The sequence below is a fragment of the Buceros rhinoceros genome, unplaced genomic scaffold (genome assembly GCF_000710305.1).
Source record: "Buceros rhinoceros silvestris isolate BGI_N320 unplaced genomic scaffold, ASM71030v1 scaffold18324, whole genome shotgun sequence".
NCBI classification, from domain to species: Eukaryota; Metazoa; Chordata; class Aves; order Bucerotiformes; family Bucerotidae; genus Buceros; species Buceros rhinoceros.
Window position 1 is genome coordinate 40,233 of NW_010409043.1, and position 19,616 is coordinate 59,848.

A 19,616-nucleotide genomic window follows, 5' to 3' on the forward strand; every position below is an offset into this window, starting at 1 on the left:
ACAAGCAGCAGAAGTGAAGATTATAAATTAAAAGGCACACACCTGACAGACTCTTGCTCAAGTTAACAGCCTGGATGCTGACATTGTTTTTTTTAAAAAAAAAAAAACAACAAAACAAACCAAGCTGATGCCGAGACCAGGAGTCACAAATCCTGTAACAAATGAGCCCAAGCATTCAGCTGCATAAAAGACTTCAGCTCTTGCACAAAAATTCTTAACACCTTTGTGCTTGCTTTACTTCCGTAAATGTTAAATAGGTCGACTGTGAGCCAAAGAAGAGAAAAACATCTTCTGGCAAAGATGTGATTATGCACTTTGAGGCATTAATCATTAAATTGCTGTTCAGAAAGCTGGACTTCATGGAATCATTAACTTGGACTCATCTTTGTGTCTGCAGGCTCACAAGTTCCAACACTGTTTTTATTATAATATCAGGACTGATGCACACTAATCGATTATTGGATTCTTAGCCAGATTTATATTACTCGTGGCCATTATTTTAAGTGCTTTTATCTCAAATCTACCCATAAAATGGTCACACATTTTAACAAGGAGCCTTTTGCAAATCCATTCTGAGAGTTAAAGCTACTTAATGGGCCCCACCACTTTCCCTAGCAATGCAGTCTTCTCAACCCTGCAATTTTCGAGAAGTGTCTTCTCACATAGTAGAGAACTAGATGGCAGAACCACACATTGTCTAAGGAAGCAAAAGAGTCTTGTAAAAATGTTTATCAGCGGAAAAGGACTTCAGTACACAAAAGCACTGTTGGCATCAATGCTTAAGCTTTACTCACTTTACTGCTGAGATGCTTTACCAAGTCCTGTACACTTTGGCAACAGCCCAAGATTAGCCCATATAAACTCAAACCCACCCTTCATAAAATTCATAAAACACAAAATGATTCTGTCAAGTGATCAAAAGAAAAATTAAAAAGCCCTCATAAGCAGTTACAGGCTGCAATCGTGCTCCCGTGGCATGACGTCCACCTGGTAACCCACTTGGGGAATACGTTTAAAACACAGCCACGTTCTCCTCCCCCTGGACCGAGGCTTTCACCCTTCATTTAGAGCACAGCCACAGGAGCTGCTGCCTGGACGGTCAGCACCGTGGTGGGGCAGTGCTGGTGCTGCTGCTGACAGAGAACGTTCCCGCTCGTACCAAGCCCCACACAAGTTACCACACCAAGTCCACCCCTCTGGTTCCCAGCTGGAAACATCCCCGGCTCTGTTGTGCTGATGGCTGAGTCAGTGTGGTTATTGAGTAAAAACCTCTGATGGGGGAGGAAAAAAGTAACAAAGAGTATGAGAAAATTCAAAAACAGTACAAAAAAAGATAAATGGTGTATCAGAAGTCACACTCAGCAGCAGGCTACTCTCAGTCCTAATACGGACATCTACTGTTTCTACAAGTTAAACACAGGATATAACATCACATGAAATACCAAAATAATATCTGGAGATCTAGTGGGCAGAATTCTCGTCTCCAGACACCATTTCCCCCCTCCTCTTAAAAGTCAGAGTAAAAACTCCAAACCTAGAGTATATTTAATATATTCTGAGGGCAGAAGCAACATACCATAGTCTTCCAGTCATTTCATCTAAAAATTCCTATGCTAAAGCCTAAGGCATGTCTCCAAACTGGGCTGTCTTAGAAAGATATGCAATGTCTATTTTTAAAAACCAAATTATCTTTATTGCACTGGTTCCTTCCTTTTTTCCTAATACTGGTTTTGCTCAAGCAGTTTGCTTTTGCAATTACATTTTACTACAACAGCAAAATGACAACAAAATAATGTCCTGATTATTTCCTTCATTTTCATCTGAAAATTGCTCAGCTGCTCCTACATAAGCCATTAAAACACAAACGTCAGTGAACCCAGACCCATATACAAAAAAACCCACCAACATTACAACTAGGTTAAACTTTGTTCTGCTACTAGGACACTAAATGAATCAAGAAGCCAAAAAAGCCTAGAAGTTTACTCTACAGGACTTCACCACAGTAGTCAGTGACAGCTTTGTTTCCATCCTACACCAGGACAAGTTTTACTGTTGTGAAATATGGGCTGCAGAAGGAGGACTTCCTCCAAGATTCAACTGGTTTGTTTCAGAAGTCATAAACAAAGCCATGAAGAAAAATAAAGATGTAGCAAGACAGTAACAAGAAATTCTCAACAAAATGTAATAGCTAACATTTTATTAGTTTTACTCACCAACTCGGTGCTCTTATGACCTCCACCAGAAACAAACATCCGATGCAGCTAAGGATATTGAACCTTCACGGAAACCAGAACCAGAGAGAACACAAAGGAGCTGCCTAACTCCTGCCCAATTACCTTAGCCTTAGCCTCAACTTAGATCTCATTCCTGGGGATGTTCATCTCCTGGATATAATTAAACATAAGTGACACATTTATATACATATAAAGGTTATATTCTCTATATAAAAGCTGATGCTTAGCTTGTAAGCGCCCGAGAATTCCTGAGAAACCAAAGAAAGGTTTAGATTCTCCATTACTTCCAAGGAGAGAGGAAAGTAAGATTTTCTTGAGTCTTCAGTACAAAAACTCTCAAAATAAACCCCAGGCTATCGACTGTTACTAATACAGACTAACATGAACGAGCCCACCCAGATCAGCTAGACGGAATGGTGGTCAGTTTTCCTTTCAGTCCATGATGTTGACCATGAAAGGTTCTCCACACTTTGCGGAGAACCCTGAAAATGTGTTTCCCTGTCACCACAAAACATTTCTTACAGCAGCATTATTAGGAATCTGTAAGGAACCAAAACAGGGTGTTTTTCTGAAGGTAAATACAACTGCAACATCTGCAGATACTGTAATTCTTAGAAGGCTTCGGCCTTCCTTGAGGAACAGTGTTACGTTTATCGACTCTGTTTAACAATTCACTCCACCACAAGACAAATTTCAAACTTGGATTACCATATCTTGAAGCATAATCCACTTAGTTTTAGATCACAACTCAGTCAGAATCACATCCAAATACCTTTGCACAGTTTATCTCCAATTCAGTAAGCGGCACATCTCAAAGGTTAGGAGACTACTGCCATTTGTCTTTATATTTTAGCAATACTTAAACATTAAATTCTCTGTATAAGGCAGCATCAGTAAGTAAATAAACAGAATACTGAAAATAAACCATCACACTGGTCTTGTAATTGAGACTAAAAATGGAAGCGTCTGAAGCATCACTAACATACACTTATTTTTTAATCTAAATATTTAGGGACTTTCAAAATCATTGAAAAATGAATTGTCAGAGAATTAAAGAACAATGTCAAATACAACTTTTAAAATCATCATTAAGCCACCCCAGTCATATTTCAAAAGATTCTAAATATTTATGACTTTCTAAACTATTGGACATGAATTAATCATTTAATACAGAGCTATTTCCACAAGTTGTTTTGGTAGTGCAGTGACAGATAGGAAAAAGAAATGCTCAGCAGAAGTTTCATTTCATCCATGAATGAGTTAATAAAGGAGGAATGCAGATATCGAACTGCACAATTTGCAGTAATTTCTGAAGCAGAGGCGTGTAGCAAGGGGGGAAAACACAGCAGATGGAAAACCTGTTGAGAAAAATGCAACAAACTGACATATGTCTGTGCAGACTGAGCACGGGAGTAAACTCTGTGTCTTTCTCTGTCAATGAAAAGGATCTGAGCTATTCCTGTGCCAGGAATTTCCTGCAACTATCTCATGTGCAAGACAGCCTCCTCCTCCACAATGTTTTTCTCTGAAATGCCTCCTGGTTGCCTAAGCAAGACCTGCTAAAGAACGAGAACTTCTAGGAGGCCCCTGAAGCTGAGTGCTGCCAACGGGCACAGCAGATGAACAAGAGGGATAAGCACTGACTGAACAGTCACCAGCCTCAGCTCACATTTAGTGCAGGCTCAAATCAAACAGTACTGGCAACTTGAAAACAGAAATAACAGCAAGGGGTGGAAAAAAAAATAATAACCCATGCATGGTTCAAGTATTCTGATTACGGTGGACCAGGAGTGGGGACTAGCAAGATTTAGGGTTTAAACACTCATTAACAGAGGGGAGAAACTGGACATGGGGGCAGGGCAGCGGCACAAAGAGCCCGGCCAGAAGCACACAGCAAAGAACCTGCTGCAGGTCTGCAAAACAGGAGGATGCGTTTCTCAGAAATGATTCAAACCTGGGAAAGTTCAAAGAACATCACAAGAGGCAGGTATGTTTTCTAGCCACCTGAAATGAAACAATGCACCAAGCATTCGTTGTATATACATTGTACTACAAGTACATATATACACTGTATAAGCCTACATGCAGCTGAACTCTTATCATCCTCCTCTATGAGTTCCTAAAATTCTGTTTTCACCTGTATTGAAAAAAATAATTTCCTTTTCAATTAGGCATGAGTGTGTTTATATAGATTTCATCAGAGCAACCTGCAGGCAACAGTACAGTCTTCAGCTGGTGCTTCATCAGGGTGCCTCCTCCCTCCCAGTTTATTTAATTTAGCCATTCTAGTGACTAAAGAGATGATTTTGTCTCATAAATCACACTGTAACATCCACTGAGGCATTCCAGAGAAGTGGGAATGCTTGATTTTCACTTTGACCAAAACAGCTCTTTACTGCAGTGACCAACAGTGATGCTTCCCCAACATTAACATCTGTGAAGAAAATTTTTGAAGAGGTAATACAGAACTCCGGCTGACAAAATTACACTTTTATAACTCCGATACATCCCCCACACTGAGGGTGAGGTATAGTGTCTGCTGTGAGAGTGTGAAAAGTAAAAAAGAATAAACCTCTTTCAAGACAATGATTGAGCTCCAACACAGGCTTGATCAGTAACTTACAGTGATGATCAGCAGATGGTTCTGATAGATGCACTGTCTATTTTTTCCTCCAGAGGGTTTAATTCTGTTCTTTAAATTCAGAGATGTGACATGAAGATTTGCACATGACATACACCCACAAGGAGATCATGAAGTTAAGAAATTAATCTATCTTTTACTACACTTCAGTTTTGCTCCAGAATGTGGGGGTTTTTTTTCCATTTATGATGCAGACATGCTGCCAATAGCTGCATCTCCAGAAAGCAGTAATAATTCCAGCCACCTTTCAATAGGGGGGAAAGTTAACTCAAGTGTCAATGATGAAGGAAAACAGCTTCATCTGTACAATCAGAAAGAGTGAACACTGGCTGTGATTAATCCAACAGAAATCTTGGTGAAGACTTCAAGTTCAGTTAGATTAATGCCAAGACAGCCTTTAAGATTTAAAAAATAAACGAGAAGTTGATTAGACATAGTTGAGCTTAAGAAAAACTGAATCCAAATGCTCATTAGCATTGTTCTTCTGTCTCTGATTTTTGCTTTTTGAATGTTTTCATGTGCTCTACTCTCTCACTACTATCAGGGGTAACAATGGGGAGGTGGTCAGATAAGGAAACAGTATTACCATAGCTAGATAATCTTTATTTCCTAAGATATACTTTTCTGAGGAATTAAGACATCAAAAGTCAATTGGAAGCAAATACAGCATGGAACCTCACCCAAGGTTTCCTTTGGAAAAATAACAAACAAGTAAAAACTACTTTGCTGGAAGTTCTAGTGTATGATCTGAACACACTGCAAGTCAAATATTTCTATTAAGTTCTGGCAGCATCTTTCTCTCTTTGGCCCCAGAGTAGCTGTATCCTAAAGATATGAACACTTTTTCAAACTATTTTTTAAAATAAATAGAAATTTATTCAGAGTTCATTGAAGAGCTGATTCCTAGCTCAAGGCTGGTGAGCACTAGCAATTCATGGAATGTAATGGCCAGTGCCATACAGGTGGTCAGACTGTGATCTCATGGTCTCTCCTGGTCTTAAAGACAAGGACTCTATTACACACTTGTTCTGCTAGTGTCCTTGGAAGGGAACTCCATTTCCATCTTAATACAGAACTATAAGATGATGTTAGAGACCATACACACATCTGACTGGAAGTTGGAAGGTAACAAAAGGGAACACTCACGATAATAAAAAGCAGCTGCACAAAGAAAGATTTAAAGTAACAGTGCACACGCTTAGAAGAGTGTGCTAGGCAATACTTTTACAAAACCAGTCAAGGAAAAAAAACCCCAAAACCAGAGAGTTTACAGAGCAGCAGAACTTTTTAGGGTTAACTGTGCCTCTGTCCAGAAAGCGATCGAGCATACAGGCACACACACGCTACGGTGCATATAGTTACGGTACTGTAGCGTGAAGGGTGGTTTTCAGGATCTGCACATCTTGGTACAGCTACGAGGAGCACACGTTACAGCACTGGAGCACTGAAACAATTAACCCGCTCTGGCTCTTTGCCAGCCAAACCCCCACTCATTTACTTCCCTGCTTAACAAGCACTGGAGCTGGATACACTGGAATGAGTCAATCAACAAACAAGGGGAGCAGCAGACTGCGAGCTTTCCTAATGAACAAAGAGAAAACTGCGCACAGACCCTGCTAATCACTTCAGTAAAATCATCAGAAGAATGGGAGAGAAATGACGGCAGAGAAAGAACACAACCTTATTTCTGTCTTTTTTAAATATAGCAAGAACTATTCTTCTCCTCCATTCAAGAGTTGAAGAAAATACCTGGGCAAGAAGTACAGTTTTCCAAAAAGAGAAAATCTTAATCTTGCTGTTAGAAGAAATGTAAGTGCTAAATAAAAGCATACAGAGACAAACTTCAGAAAAATTATAAAAATCAAATCCAAATGAAAACTTGTTTTGCAGAAAGTAGTGAGAAATCTTATATTAAAAGCCACCATGTGATGAGAAAGAAAATTACAAAGGACCTTCCTGGATGCAAAGCGGACTCTACTAAAATGCAAGAAGGAAGAGGTAAGGCTTTCTTCACCTGAAAACTGTAACATGTCAAATCATCTCAGTAACATTCGTTCATTCAGCTTAACACTGTGACAGCTGATTTTGTCTCTGCTTGAAGGGGGAAATGTAAGCATTAAGTCTTGAGGAGAGTTGAGAGAGAAAGAGGGAGAGAAAAGGCTGTGCTTAGATTACAAAAACAAGTGGTTTAGTAACCGTCCCTCCAAGTAATGGGTAAATTTAGATGTCTCAGTTCCATAAATCTTTACCGTCCCCTTGAGACCGCCACCAGTGTTTTATTGTCTACAGCTTCCTGACCCTCACCTGATAAATTAGGAACTGCAGACAGTAAAACAGAAACCTCATACATCATTTCTGGAGATATTTTTGGGGTGACCGTCTGTAGAGAAATAGGATTCTTAGTAAGGGGAAATATGGGAACTGCTGCCTGCCTACGCACACGCTGCGGGAGACTAGACACTCGGGAGAGGAGGGGTTGCACACACACAACGCGAGCATCTGCCTTTGCATCAGTCCGTACTTACAAAGAGCAAATCTGCATACGCTGAATCTAAAGGGAACTGTTTGGCATCCAAATTCATCTATCACTGTTTACTGCTGCAGAAAGAAAACATAAAAAGGAAGCTAATGCACTGCTTACTTTTCACAGCTACTGAATTGTGTATTCCTATCATCTTCTGAAACCTGAACCTCACTATAAAGGGAGAGACCAGACCACTGAACTCTACCAACCAGAGATGGACACAAGACAAGACTCTAATTTTTAAGACCCCACTGCGCCCACAAGGCACAGGATATAAAAACTGGATACCAGCTCGGGCATGGTTACAGTATCTCAAAATAGCAGATGACCAGTTTACCATACTGACCATGCTGGCCCTTCTTCAGGACCATCCTGGACCAGAGAGGAACAGTGAACTTTTACACCATACACAATTCCTGTGTAAAACACAGCTCCTGAATACATCCTGCTGGACACAAAAATGTCCTACCCTTTACAATTCTTGAACAGGTCTGGAGTTGGCAACGGATCTTTGTCACCTCTCTCAGTAACAGCAGAAGCCAAGCAGGACTATCCAAGCGACGAACAAGGAAACAAGGTGCGCTGGGCAGCTTTACTAATCCTCCTGGTAATAATCCCCACCATCGGGGGAAACATACTTGTCATACTGGCGGTGTCTCTGGAGAAAAAGTTGCAATACGCTACCAACTACTTTTTGACGTCCTTGGCGGTGGCAGATTTGCTCGTGGGTCTGTTTGTGATGCCAATTGCCCTTCTCATAATATTATTTGGTAAGTACAGTGCATGTTTCAGCTGACTAGTGTATGGGGTACAATTTGGGGAGATCTAATTGAAACAGAAAATGTTTGCTCTCTACCATCACAAGTTGAAAAATCACTGTGAGTGAGGGCTGCTAAATCTTCTCTCCCTCTCACCTTGATAAAGTTTAGTATCTTTATGGGAAGTCTACCCCCTGTGGATATTCCTTCCTTTGAAATAAACCATTCAAAAAATCACCTGAGACTTAGAACTGATACTAAATTGGAGCTGGACGTGGGAAATTAAATTTTGTACAGTGTAATATTATTTTTAACAGCAGCATAAGGCTGGTATCCATTCTATTGGATATTACACTAATGGCAGGCAGTTTTCTCTTAAATGTGAAATGAAGATTAGGTATCTGTTCAGTACCCTGAATAGGTTTCGAACTTTCTAGGATCAGGCACTTGATTTTACCTTAGTACTGACTCCAAGCTCCATGAGCAGTCAGAGATGGTCCCTGGCACCACCAGTGACATGAAAACCCTACTAATACCAGTTTCAGAGAAACCTGTTTTTTCCCACCCTGGGGAAAGCAGCAGGTTCGTGAAGTATCCCAAAGAATTAACTGTCAAGCCAAGAAAGCCTCAATCCATCTATCCTCAATCTCCATGAATCTGAGAATTACCACTTCATCTGCTTTATACAGAATAAAATAGGTTTGTTTGTTTACACAAACACACGTTGGGCATGACATTTTCTTTCTGGTTAGTCATTACAGAACAAGCATAACCTTTTCATATTCTCTCATGCCAAGTTTTATTTCAGATACTGCTTTTGACAACTAATCTGAGGCAGCTCCATGGGAAAGTCTCTTTTTGCTCCTAAAGTTTCATTTAGAATACAGTTTAAATGCTCTATTCTCATAACATACAAATAGGGGGAGAAAAAAAAAAGACAGGTTTTTCAATAAACTTAGAGATTTACACAATATCTTTAAGGTATAGGTACCACTGGCCCCTAGATAATAAAAGGCTGCAGGAGTTCATTTTTCTTATGCTAGATCTCCAAGAGTTGCCTGAGCAACAACCAAACACATTCATAAACTTTATTTCAGAAAGGCCTTTCTTTGCTGTAGAAGTCTGGTATCACTTTATTAACATATGTTTATTCACTAAATGCCTTGAGACTGAATTTCTGTATATTACAGACTATTTCACCCTAAACAGAAGTATGAATTGGACGTGAGAATTCAGTTTTGAGATCATAAAACAGTCCTTTTTCAAGCAACAGTTTCTAAAAAGAAAAATGAACATAGATGACCAGGACAGTTGAAAAATACACAGTCACTTATAAAAACTTTGGGTAAGTTATGTATGTTGTGTAGGGCAAGAAACAGATATGTATATACCTACTTACACACAGACACTGTAACTGCTTAGTTCCTGCCAAAGGCCTCATTAGTCAAAAAAACCCCAAACTACTAGCCATTAAAAGTACAAGTATTAGGCTAGCAATAAATTCAAAGGGAAGGCAAGTTCTGAATTTTGTGGAGTTGTTTTTTGGTGGTGATAAGAGGTTTTTTAGTTTGGATTTTATTATTTTCATTTTGCTAGACGAAGAATCTGTTCTTTTTAACCTTATAGAGAGACTATATTGCTCCTTAATCTCTCATTAATCTGGTGCTAAACCCTGGTTACAACAGTTTAAAGCCTGCTAGGAATCTTAACAAAAAGCATCTTTCAAACGAAAGCATCTTTCAAGTTGCAGGAAATTTACAAGAAAGCCGCAAAACTAGTTCTAGTTAACTACTACTGTGACCAGCCTTTCGCATAGCAGTGGTTAAGACTGAAATTTCTTGCATACAAGTCTCTCCTTGGCAGCCAACCAAAAAAACTGCTTTGCCTTTCACCGACTGGGAGAAGATGCTGAGGTGTTTACAGAAGTTCAAAGCATGAGTGAAACATGAGGAGTTACTGGAATGAAGATAGAACAGACATTTAAATACGTAACAAGTCTAAATCTTGAAGCTACATTAGCCAGATAACTACTCGAACACAGAATAATCATTGAGAGCCCGAGAGCAAATTAAATCCAGCCTCCTGGCACTTCCACACAGGAATGTTGCCATAATAATGAAATCGCTAGGTGCAGCTTCTAGATACAGAATACTAATATTATGATTCTGATTTGGGACTGATATCTAATTATGTGGACAATATTTGAAGGAAGAGGTGAGAAGTAAAGTGCAGTCACATGAAATGACCCTGACTGTGAAAATGAATGTGTCACAGAGTGTCCAAATTCCAAACCTGCTACAGATATTGGCTCCATGCCCTGACTCTACCCTCTCAGAAAAACTGTCAGAAAGAGACTGTCTCTGTAATAAAGAGCTGCCCCTCTTAAAAAACAATCAATGTGTAACTCACTCGCAGGTGTAATACCATAAGCAGCAGATTATTTATTCTCAGCAGAGTGACCAAGATGTACTCTGGTGCAAATATACACTGCAGGATTAATATAGGAGTGAGCGTCAGAATATTCAAACAGTTCACTGCTTTTATTGCTTGCTAAATTTTTCTCATTTCTTCTGGAAAGAGGAGGACATTTTAGGAAATAATTGCATTCTCTGAAATCCAGCTTTTAAAAGTGTTACCAAATTTCTAACACTCAGCTTCTGAAGGAAAGCGAAAACATTGCCATTCATCAGCTAGTGAAATTCACAAATAAACTTGAGGTATCCTCTCATTCGCAAAGCCTGCGGCAGGAAGAAGTCTGTTATCCACGGCTCAGTGGGCAATCAGCTATTTGGAGACAGTGCACATACCATCTTTTAAAAATATATTCTCTATTCCTGGTATTTGCCCACTTAAAAATCAGAAGGTAATGCCGATTGTACTAGGCTGCAAACCTTTATTTTCAAAATCTATCACAAGTAATCACTGTCTTAATCTTTTCCCATTACTGATAACGAACCACAGCAAATCCTCCTTTCTTGCTTGTGCAAACTACCAGAGAAAACTGATTCAATTGAGGGCTACTTTCCAAAACCTCAAATCTATAGATAAGAAAACAAAGGTTTATTCCTCACAAAGCAACTCTAATTAAAAAAAAAAAAAAAAAAATTACACTGGCTAAATTAAAAAACCTACATGAGAGTGAACAACTACTATTGAAGCTGCAACTGCACCAGAGAAATAAAGGCAAGCAGCCCCAGGGGTGAAATGGCGAGATAGTGCCTGGAAATGCCAGGCCTGTGCAGCCACGAAGCTCAATCCTGGCACGATGGTGAAGACCACACATGCAGGTACACCCCAGTTTGAAGACTGAAGCCTAGGCTTAAGTCAGCTAGTGATTAAAAATACCCAATTTCCACCTCAGTAAAAGCATCATTATCTAACAGCAACAAAATCCTCTATAGGCAACACATTTCAGCAGCCCTTACAGACAAGAACAAACAGCTTATGAGTCTATCTCAAGACCTCTCTTAATCATGCTTACACACAAGCAGTGTCTTCTCCCAAGCTTTCAAAAAACCTTTTGGCTGATGGCAAGAGCAGCTCTTCTTTACTGTACTTTGTTTTAAGGACGACAGATTTCCACGGTATTTCCTATAAATAAAGCTTATCTTAAATAAAGATTAATCAAGGGTAGACAGTTGTGGTAAAAGCTCATCTTACAAGAGCAGTCTCTCAAATACTAGGCACAGAGTTTCTAACACAGGTGTATCCAACAAATCAAAACACGTGAAAGCAAAATACTCCACAGAATGAAGCCTAGACAACTACTTGACTTTAAGGTATCAGTTTCATAATATTAGTTTTGTTTAAATAATAAGCATATTCTTCAGTTCTTACCAGCTACTGTATTTAAAGTCTACTCTGGTTTTGTTTGGATAAAAACCATTATCTCATACACACAAATATGATAGAACATAATGCTATAATCACAAACTTACTGCCTTCTGCATCCAGTTCAAAACAAGACAAAAATTAAGTCAAAGTTCCCTCTGTTTGGTTGCACTTATCAATGAACAAAAGTTCTTACAACTCCTAAAAACATGCAAAGTCGCTTTATATCAGATAGCTGTTTAAATGCATCTATAGTTAAAAGAGTTTTTTGTTGCAAAATACTTCAGGGTTTTCTTCTGCAAAGAGTAAATTAACTATAAACGGAAAGAATTTATCACATTGCAATTCTCCAGAAAGCAAAGCAGTTCTAATCCAGGGAGCCGCACATAAGTACTCTCCAACAGAAGTACTAGCTGCTCACTTGAAATCCAGCTGTGTTATCTGCCATCCTGCAAGATGCAGAATACACTTTCCGTTTTTCACATTTTATCTCAACTAATCCTTCATCACAGAATCAAAAGGAGTCTTTTTATCTAAATCCTATCAAATAAATTATTTCTTTTAACTGTATTTTTCTGCCTTTTTTTTTTTTTGGTCCACAGCTGGTTACATGAGCCACAAGACATTTTGGTTTCTCTTCTTTTTTTTCCTTCAGAAAGGCACCATACCTTACTGACAGCTGAAAGTGTAGATAGAAAAATTAAATGCAAATAAGCATTTCATAATACACTAATTACAACATTCTCATAACCGCCTGAAAGAAGCTTTTTGAAGACTAATTTCAATCATATCTATTTTAGGAAATATGCAGCTAGATACTAAAATTTATTGGTTAATAATTTGAAAACAGACACGTCCTTCCCTCCTGCCTCACTGCCCACATCACCCTCACCTGGAGTCCACTGCTTTGGGGATGGGTGAGGTGAGGTTCAGGGCTCCACCCAGCCCTGCCGATGCATCCATTGAGATTTCCCAACCTAGGTAAGAGTGCAGACAAGTATGTGCTATGTCTGACTTTATCAAATTTTCCTGTAATTCAGGTCAAGGCAGCACCATTCTGATTTCCATCTACCAGTCACATTATGAAAAAAACCTGCTTTAATCTCAAATGACTGCAACATTACCACATTGATAAGACTGGGCATTACAACAGTCCAGCTCTTTTGGCATTCTCAGCATACAGACCTATCTATTCTGAGCAAGAAGATTCAAATCAATCAATGTGATTTGTTAGAAGGTTTTTTTTTTTCTTAATCGGCATTTAAAGAACTGATTTCTCTGGCAATAGTATTTATGTGCCTAGTGAGTACAGCTGAATTTTGTAAGGAAGGATAATATATTTAGCAGATCAACTTCCACCATTAGAAATAGAAAAAAACTCTGCTCACACATTCTTCCTTAGGACTACAGAACATTCTTACAGACACACACCACTGCTAACACAGGAGTACGATGCAATTTGTGAGTGAAAATAAAGCAGTTAAGAAAAAAAAAAATCAGTTTCACTAAAGTTAATTTGGTTTGGTATTGTAAACATTGATAGGGGAGACCCAGCTCTCAAAAATACGAGCCTGTCCAAAAGCTGAACACAAACCCTTTATCTTGAACACAATGCAGCTGACAGATCCTATGCTCGCAATAAAGATTAACATTAAAGACAGAGAACTACATAAGAAACAGGATGCCAGACTTAAAATCCAAGTCACTGCTCCTAATAAAACACAAAACAAACAAAAATCACACATGAAAGCCCTTCAATTTTTATAAAATCTTTACTGAGACAGAAGAGTCCTGCTTTGCCACTTCACTGCTCAACTGCATCCGGTCAAGTGACACAGTGAACTCTTTCTAAAACTGTATGAACTAGATTCTTCAAGATCACTACAAAGATTCAAGCATGGTTCTGCAGTGACTACTAATTGGTTACGACCCATTATCTCCTCCATTTAATGCAACATTGAATCACAGGACTACCAAGGAGACAGCAGAAGATAATCATTTAACAGCAGGGGCAAGGCCCAAGCACAGTCACAGCCCATTTTTAAAAAACACTTTATCCAGAGTCCCTGCCGCGAAGAGCTTATCATGGGGAAAGGACAAAAGACAAGGAAAGGCTGATCAGTACGATGGCAGCAACCATGCCAGTTAGGAGCTAACTAAAACCTAAGTCAGAATGCTCTGAGGCAGCAGCAAAGCTCAGCTCCTGTAGCGTTAGGAACTTCTCAAAAGTACTGATGCCAAGGGAAGGAAAAAACACACACTGAAACCTCTCCAACAGCTTAGATTCTAATGAGTTTTCTGTTCTCTTTCAGACAATGCCTGGCCTTTGCCAACTGCCTTGTGTCCTATCTGGCTGTTCCTTGATGTCCTCTTTTCCACAGCTTCCATCATGCACCTCTGTGCCATCTCACTAGACCGCTATATTGCAATTAAAAAGCCAATCCAGGCTAGTCAGTACAATTCATGGGCTACAACAATCATCAAAATCATCGTGGTTTGGCTCATTTCAATAGGTACGTGAAACTCCAACTGAAAAGGAATGTAGAAGTTTTTCATGTCCAAAACAACAGATGAAAACTGGGCAACATGGAAAATTTGGCCAAGTACTACTGATTAGCAGACCCTAAGACCTGGGCTGGCCCAAGTTCACCTCCTGCATCATACCTAGTTACATCATAAAAATCTGCCTGAACTGCTGCTCCTTATCAGGCTCACCAGGAAGGGTAAGGATTGAGCAGGGATAATCATCACTCTTCTTCATGGTCCTACAAGCCCAAAAATGAGAAGACAAGTATCTGCATGCAGAGCATATCTCTTGGGAAAGCAAGATTTCACGTTCCTGTGATAGCATATTCTGTATTCTGTCCAAAATACAATTTTAAGCCTTGAGTACATGCTGTTAAAACCTGTGCCTTACCATTCTCCCATGAATCAAGTTAAAAAAAGTTAATTACTTACATCAAAGATTGAAAGATAAATGAATGGCTGGTAACATTCACACTGAAAACTGAGATGCACTGGCAATATAGCATATAGAAAGGCTAATTTCTAAATAAACAAAAAAAAAAAATCCCAAACCTGGAACAGTTCATATAGCCAATGTCAGTGTATAAGCTTTCGTGGTATCAGCACCTTTGTGATGCACATATGGCACCTCATCTGTCTTTAATGCTTAAAAAAATAAATCTGTTAAATGAGCTAAGGAGGTAATGTAATTCAAATAAGTTAATGAGCACTGCAGGCAGCCATAGGCATAGTGCTGTATGCAAGAGAAGGAACAAAATTATCCTGGATTATTAAGGGCAAGGATGCATAGGAGAATGGGTATTTGCACCTTTTTGGCCAAGGTGTACATGCCTAAACTCAAAAATTCCAACTTGAAAAACAGTTCTGGAAGAGCTGTGATGACAGGAGAAAAGATGCAATCTCTATTTTATCACGAAAGAATGAAACCGTTAGCATGACAAGACACAAACTGACCTTTTGATGCCTGATTTACTGCTATTAATCAGTGTTGTACTTTTTCATTTCTTTTTTTATCTAACACAAAAGTACTCTGCAGCTGAGCCAGGGTTCTCCAAATCAAAGGTTAATTTGGTTCAGTCCTCAGTTTGAATGTCTGCTGTATCTGAAAGTGTGCCTCCTATTAAGAAAGTAACCAAGGGGCTGAAGGGTAAACCGTTTTGCTCTTGCTCCCTTCAACCAACTCCATAAGCAGAGTAGCAAAAGAATACATTAAATCCCTAGACCTCATTAAGTGGTATCAGGAAACAGCACAAATAACCCTCACCAGACAGCAAGGAACCTGTTGTTTTTGTTGTAATGTCAGACTGCTGGCAAATGAATTGCCAACTGTAATTCGGCAGTTATAAAAAATTCATTTAAGACAAGACTGCTAACATTTTTTTTAAACGGGTGGTGAATTACAGAGCTAGCTCAGCCACATTTAAACACTCTTAAATACGAAAGAAACTTTAAACAACAAATCCATCTCAAACACACACTGCGTAATTCTGGCAACTATTTAACTACTTGTATATATGGAAGAGTCAAGCAGGGTGAAAAAAAATCAGCTCTCTGTGTCCAGTCACTTGATGTGGTCAAGATAAGAGGGAAAGGCAAGTTTTATGTATTTACAGAACTGCCCTTCAAAAAGTGCAAAGGTTACACCGGCAAAAAAAAAAAAAAAAAAAAGGCAGCAGCTGTCATTAGGGAGACACATTTCACTGGCGGAAAAGCCACACTAATTCTAAAAACTGGAGTCAAAGTAATTCATGCGTTTTACCCTTGAGAAGTTGGCAACTTTATACGGCTTCCTCAGTCGCTGAGGGTTAGCCCCAGTCTCCTTAGAGAGTGCAACCTGTTAAAGCTGAGCTTGCCAAGTCTCACAAAGTACTATTTGCCCAATTATCAACGTGATGCTTTTCATCACCCTGTGTCTGCTGCAGAGCTCAGGAACCACCTTTCCTTAGAGATCCTAAGGTGTCAGGCTCCAAAAAGAGAACGCAAGCGATTATCATAAGCTGAAACACTTGGTTTTTCTCCCATAGGCATTGCTATTCCAATCCCTATCAGAGGCATTGAAGATGGAAATGGCAACTCCACAAACATCACGTGTGTCCTGATGCCCGATCGTTTTCACGACTTCATTCTGTATGGATCGGTGGCTGCATTCTTCATTCCCCTCACTATCATGATTGTCACTTATTTCCTGACAATTCAAGTGCTACGCAAGAAGGCCTACTTGATCAACAAGCCACCTCAGCGCTTCACTTGGTCAACAGTGTCCACAGTATTTCAGCGTGACACAACACCTGCCTCCACTCCAGAAAAGGTGGCCATGGTAAATGGCTCCAGAAAGGACAAGACTTTGTCCAATGACATGTCCGTCTGCAGAACATCCACGATTGGGAGGAAGTCCATGCAAACGATAACCAATGAACAAAGGGCGTCAAAAGTTCTGGGGATTGTATTTTTTCTTTTCTTGTTGATGTGGTGCCCATTCTTCATAACAAATGTAAGCTCGGTTTTGTGCAACTCCTGCAGCAAGGAGGTTTTTCAAAAGCTAATGGAGATATTTGTTTGGATAGGATACGTTTCCTCAGGAGTGAACCCTCTTGTCTATACACTCTTCAACAAAACTTTTAGGGAGGCTTTCAGCAGGTATATCACTTGCAACTATCGGACCACAAAGACTATCAAGGCCCTTCGGAAGTGCTCCAGCAAGATCTCTTTCAGAAGCTCTGTGGCAGAAAATTCCAAGCTCTTTGTCATGCACGGGATGAGAAATGGTATTAACCCCATTATGTACCAGAGCCCAATGAGGCTGAGGAGCTCACCCATCCAAGAGTCATCAGCCGTTCTGCTGGATACGTTGCTGCTCACAGAGAATGAAGTTGATAAAACAGAAGAACAAGTCAGCTACGTATAGTGGAATGGCAGCCATGTCCATACCGTTGTATTACTGTATGTATTATGCTAGGTAACTGTGCTATAAGAGGGTATAAATACTATTGTTTTCTGTTATTTATGCAAGCAATATCTTATAAATTTATATTAATTCCTCTCCTCCAACGCCTCCTCTACTTTAACCCCAACCCCATGGTGGCAACCACATCTTCATTCCATGACAAATGACTAATGCAGAACTGTGGCCTACAGGAAGAGGAAAGTAAATAAAAGCTAAATCAGTTTGAGTATCTGACTTCAGTTCTCTTCAAAGTACACTTTTACAGGAACAGCATCTCTGTGCAAACACTAATTTAGCATCCACACTGGCTAGAAGACCGAACCCTCTGTAGGCTGATGCTCTAGGATAAAACCAGCAGGCAGATACAAGCTGGCTGGTTTTAGTTCAAATTCACCTTTACTCTGTGTGAACAGCACAGCACACAAGCTCACTGCGCTGCCGTTCCTCTGCTGGGACTGCCTATCCAAGCACGAGCTTTATTTTTTCCTCTGAGGATGCATATAAACACATGCAGAATCACTTGCTCCAGTGACCAAAGGTTTATGTGCCCATTCCACGAGCAGTAAAACTGGTTCTTAGCAGGGTGAGAAAAAATTCCATGTGCTGAAATTATCCCTTCATGGTTTTACTGCATGAATTTACCCACATGACTTTTGTCTCCATTACTCTCACATACACATAAGGCTGGTATTGTCAGATTTACCACAGAAAACAGCCCTTTGTTCTTTTCAGACTAAGAAAATTAGAGCATTTAACCAAAACAGGACAATAAAACATCAATGATCATAAGTAAAACAGGACAGGCAGTGCCTGAATCTCCTTAATTTATATGAACAAACTTCCTTATTTATGACCTCAATGAAAGCCTTCCCTCTCCCAGTGTAGTTCACACAAAGTAGAAAAGTAACAGATAGAATAGCTGATTCACTTGAAAATAAGAGCAAAAGTTTAAGAGTCAGCAGAGACAACAGTGCTACCTAGAGCTGCACACAGTCACAGTTTAGCTTACCTCAAAATAATTTCTTTGGACTAATGGCATAAGATCACAGGTCCCAAACTGCACACTCTCAAACATGTTCAAGCCTTCCATCAGAGCACAAAATTCATGGAAGTAACCACTCCTCACAACCCATAAAAGCCACCACATCTACCATCTGGGAAATCAGGAGCTTCTGACGGCTTCAAGCTATCTCTCTTCAGGAAGGGAAATTGGATTTCCCCAAAGTACTGGAGTTCTTACAGTAAGCAGCCAGCTCAGCATTTTTTTTTTTCAATAGTTTCCATTTATAGTAAAATTTTCAGCTTGGGCTTTGCTTTCATTTTAATGTTTTAAGAACTCTCTAGTTACACACTAAAATTACATACAGCAAAAGGCTTAGGCTTTTTCATCCACAGAACAGAAAGTACTAAAGATAACATGTCCTCCCAACATTCATTTATACATATTTAAAACATAAGAAAGTTCAAAACAGAGCCTAATGTAACAACTGCCAGAGAGTTCCAGGAGAAAGTATTAAATATACTTCTGTGGTACTTACAGTAAGTTGCCTCCTTCCTCCCCCTTTTTGGTGACAGTCACTAGGCACTGAAGTTAGAATAAAGCTCTAACTGCTCTTACTCTTCTTTCGTTCATTAAAATTTAAGAGGATCCTGTAGTTAAAAGCCAGAATTGATGGATTGCAATAGCAGTAAAAGATGCCTGTATCTAAAAATATTTGAGAATCAAAAGCCCTAAAGTCCTAAATTACTTTGAAGCCCAAGGGGGCAAGGAGTAGGAACAAAACAAATCCCAGAATTCCAAAACTTTCAGGTACCTAGCTGAAAACATCACAGACTAGTATCTCATTCAACCTAAACAGGCACTCTGGAAACAGGTAAAAGTGCAATCACATCCACGCACAGAGTAACTACAGTAAAAAAAAAAAAAAATTAAAAGCATCATTTGCAATGCAGGAACCAGCTTTTGTGAGGAGTAACACCAAGTGGCAGATGAACGCAACACCATTCTTGAGGGATTACTTCCCAGCAGCCAGAGTAAGAAGCAGTAATCTTTGAAAACTCCCTCGCTACTTAGATAAATCCATGCTGATGAAACAGAAACTGTTCATGCAGCAGGCAGTAATCATCCACTTTCAACAAGTTACATTTTCCCATTCCA

General features: G+C 39.5%; 2 protein-coding genes across 2 annotated transcripts in view; one reads left to right on the plus strand and one right to left on the minus strand.

The window, feature by feature from the left end:
- Nucleotides 1-19,616, minus strand: part of PSMD1 (proteasome (prosome, macropain) 26S subunit, non-ATPase, 1) — a gene marked incomplete at its 5' end in the record, with an annotated part of 70,410 nt that overhangs the window by 28,211 nt on the left and 22,583 nt on the right. The gene's annotated exons all lie outside the window — the stretch shown is intronic.
- On the plus strand, nt 7,860-17,671 carry HTR2B (5-hydroxytryptamine (serotonin) receptor 2B, G protein-coupled). The gene is made up of 3 exons (XM_010135108.1): nt 7,860-8,169; nt 14,301-14,501; nt 16,539-17,671. Exons 1-3 carry the CDS (start codon nt 7,860-7,862, stop codon nt 17,417-17,419), a joined length of 1,392 nt encoding a protein of 463 aa, XP_010133410.1. The 3' UTR covers nt 17,420-17,671.

Coding starts and splice junctions, on each gene's coding strand:
- HTR2B (XM_010135108.1), top strand. CDS start 7,860: ATGTCCTACCCTTTACAATTCTTGAACAGGTCTGGAGTTGGCAACGGA. Junction 8,170..14,300: donor CCTTCTCATAATATTATTTG/GTAAGTACAGTG, acceptor GTTCTCTTTCAG/ACAATGCCTGGCCTTTGCCA. Junction 14,502..16,538: donor GGTTTGGCTCATTTCAATAG/GTACGTGAAACT, acceptor TTTCTCCCATAG/GCATTGCTATTCCAATCCCT.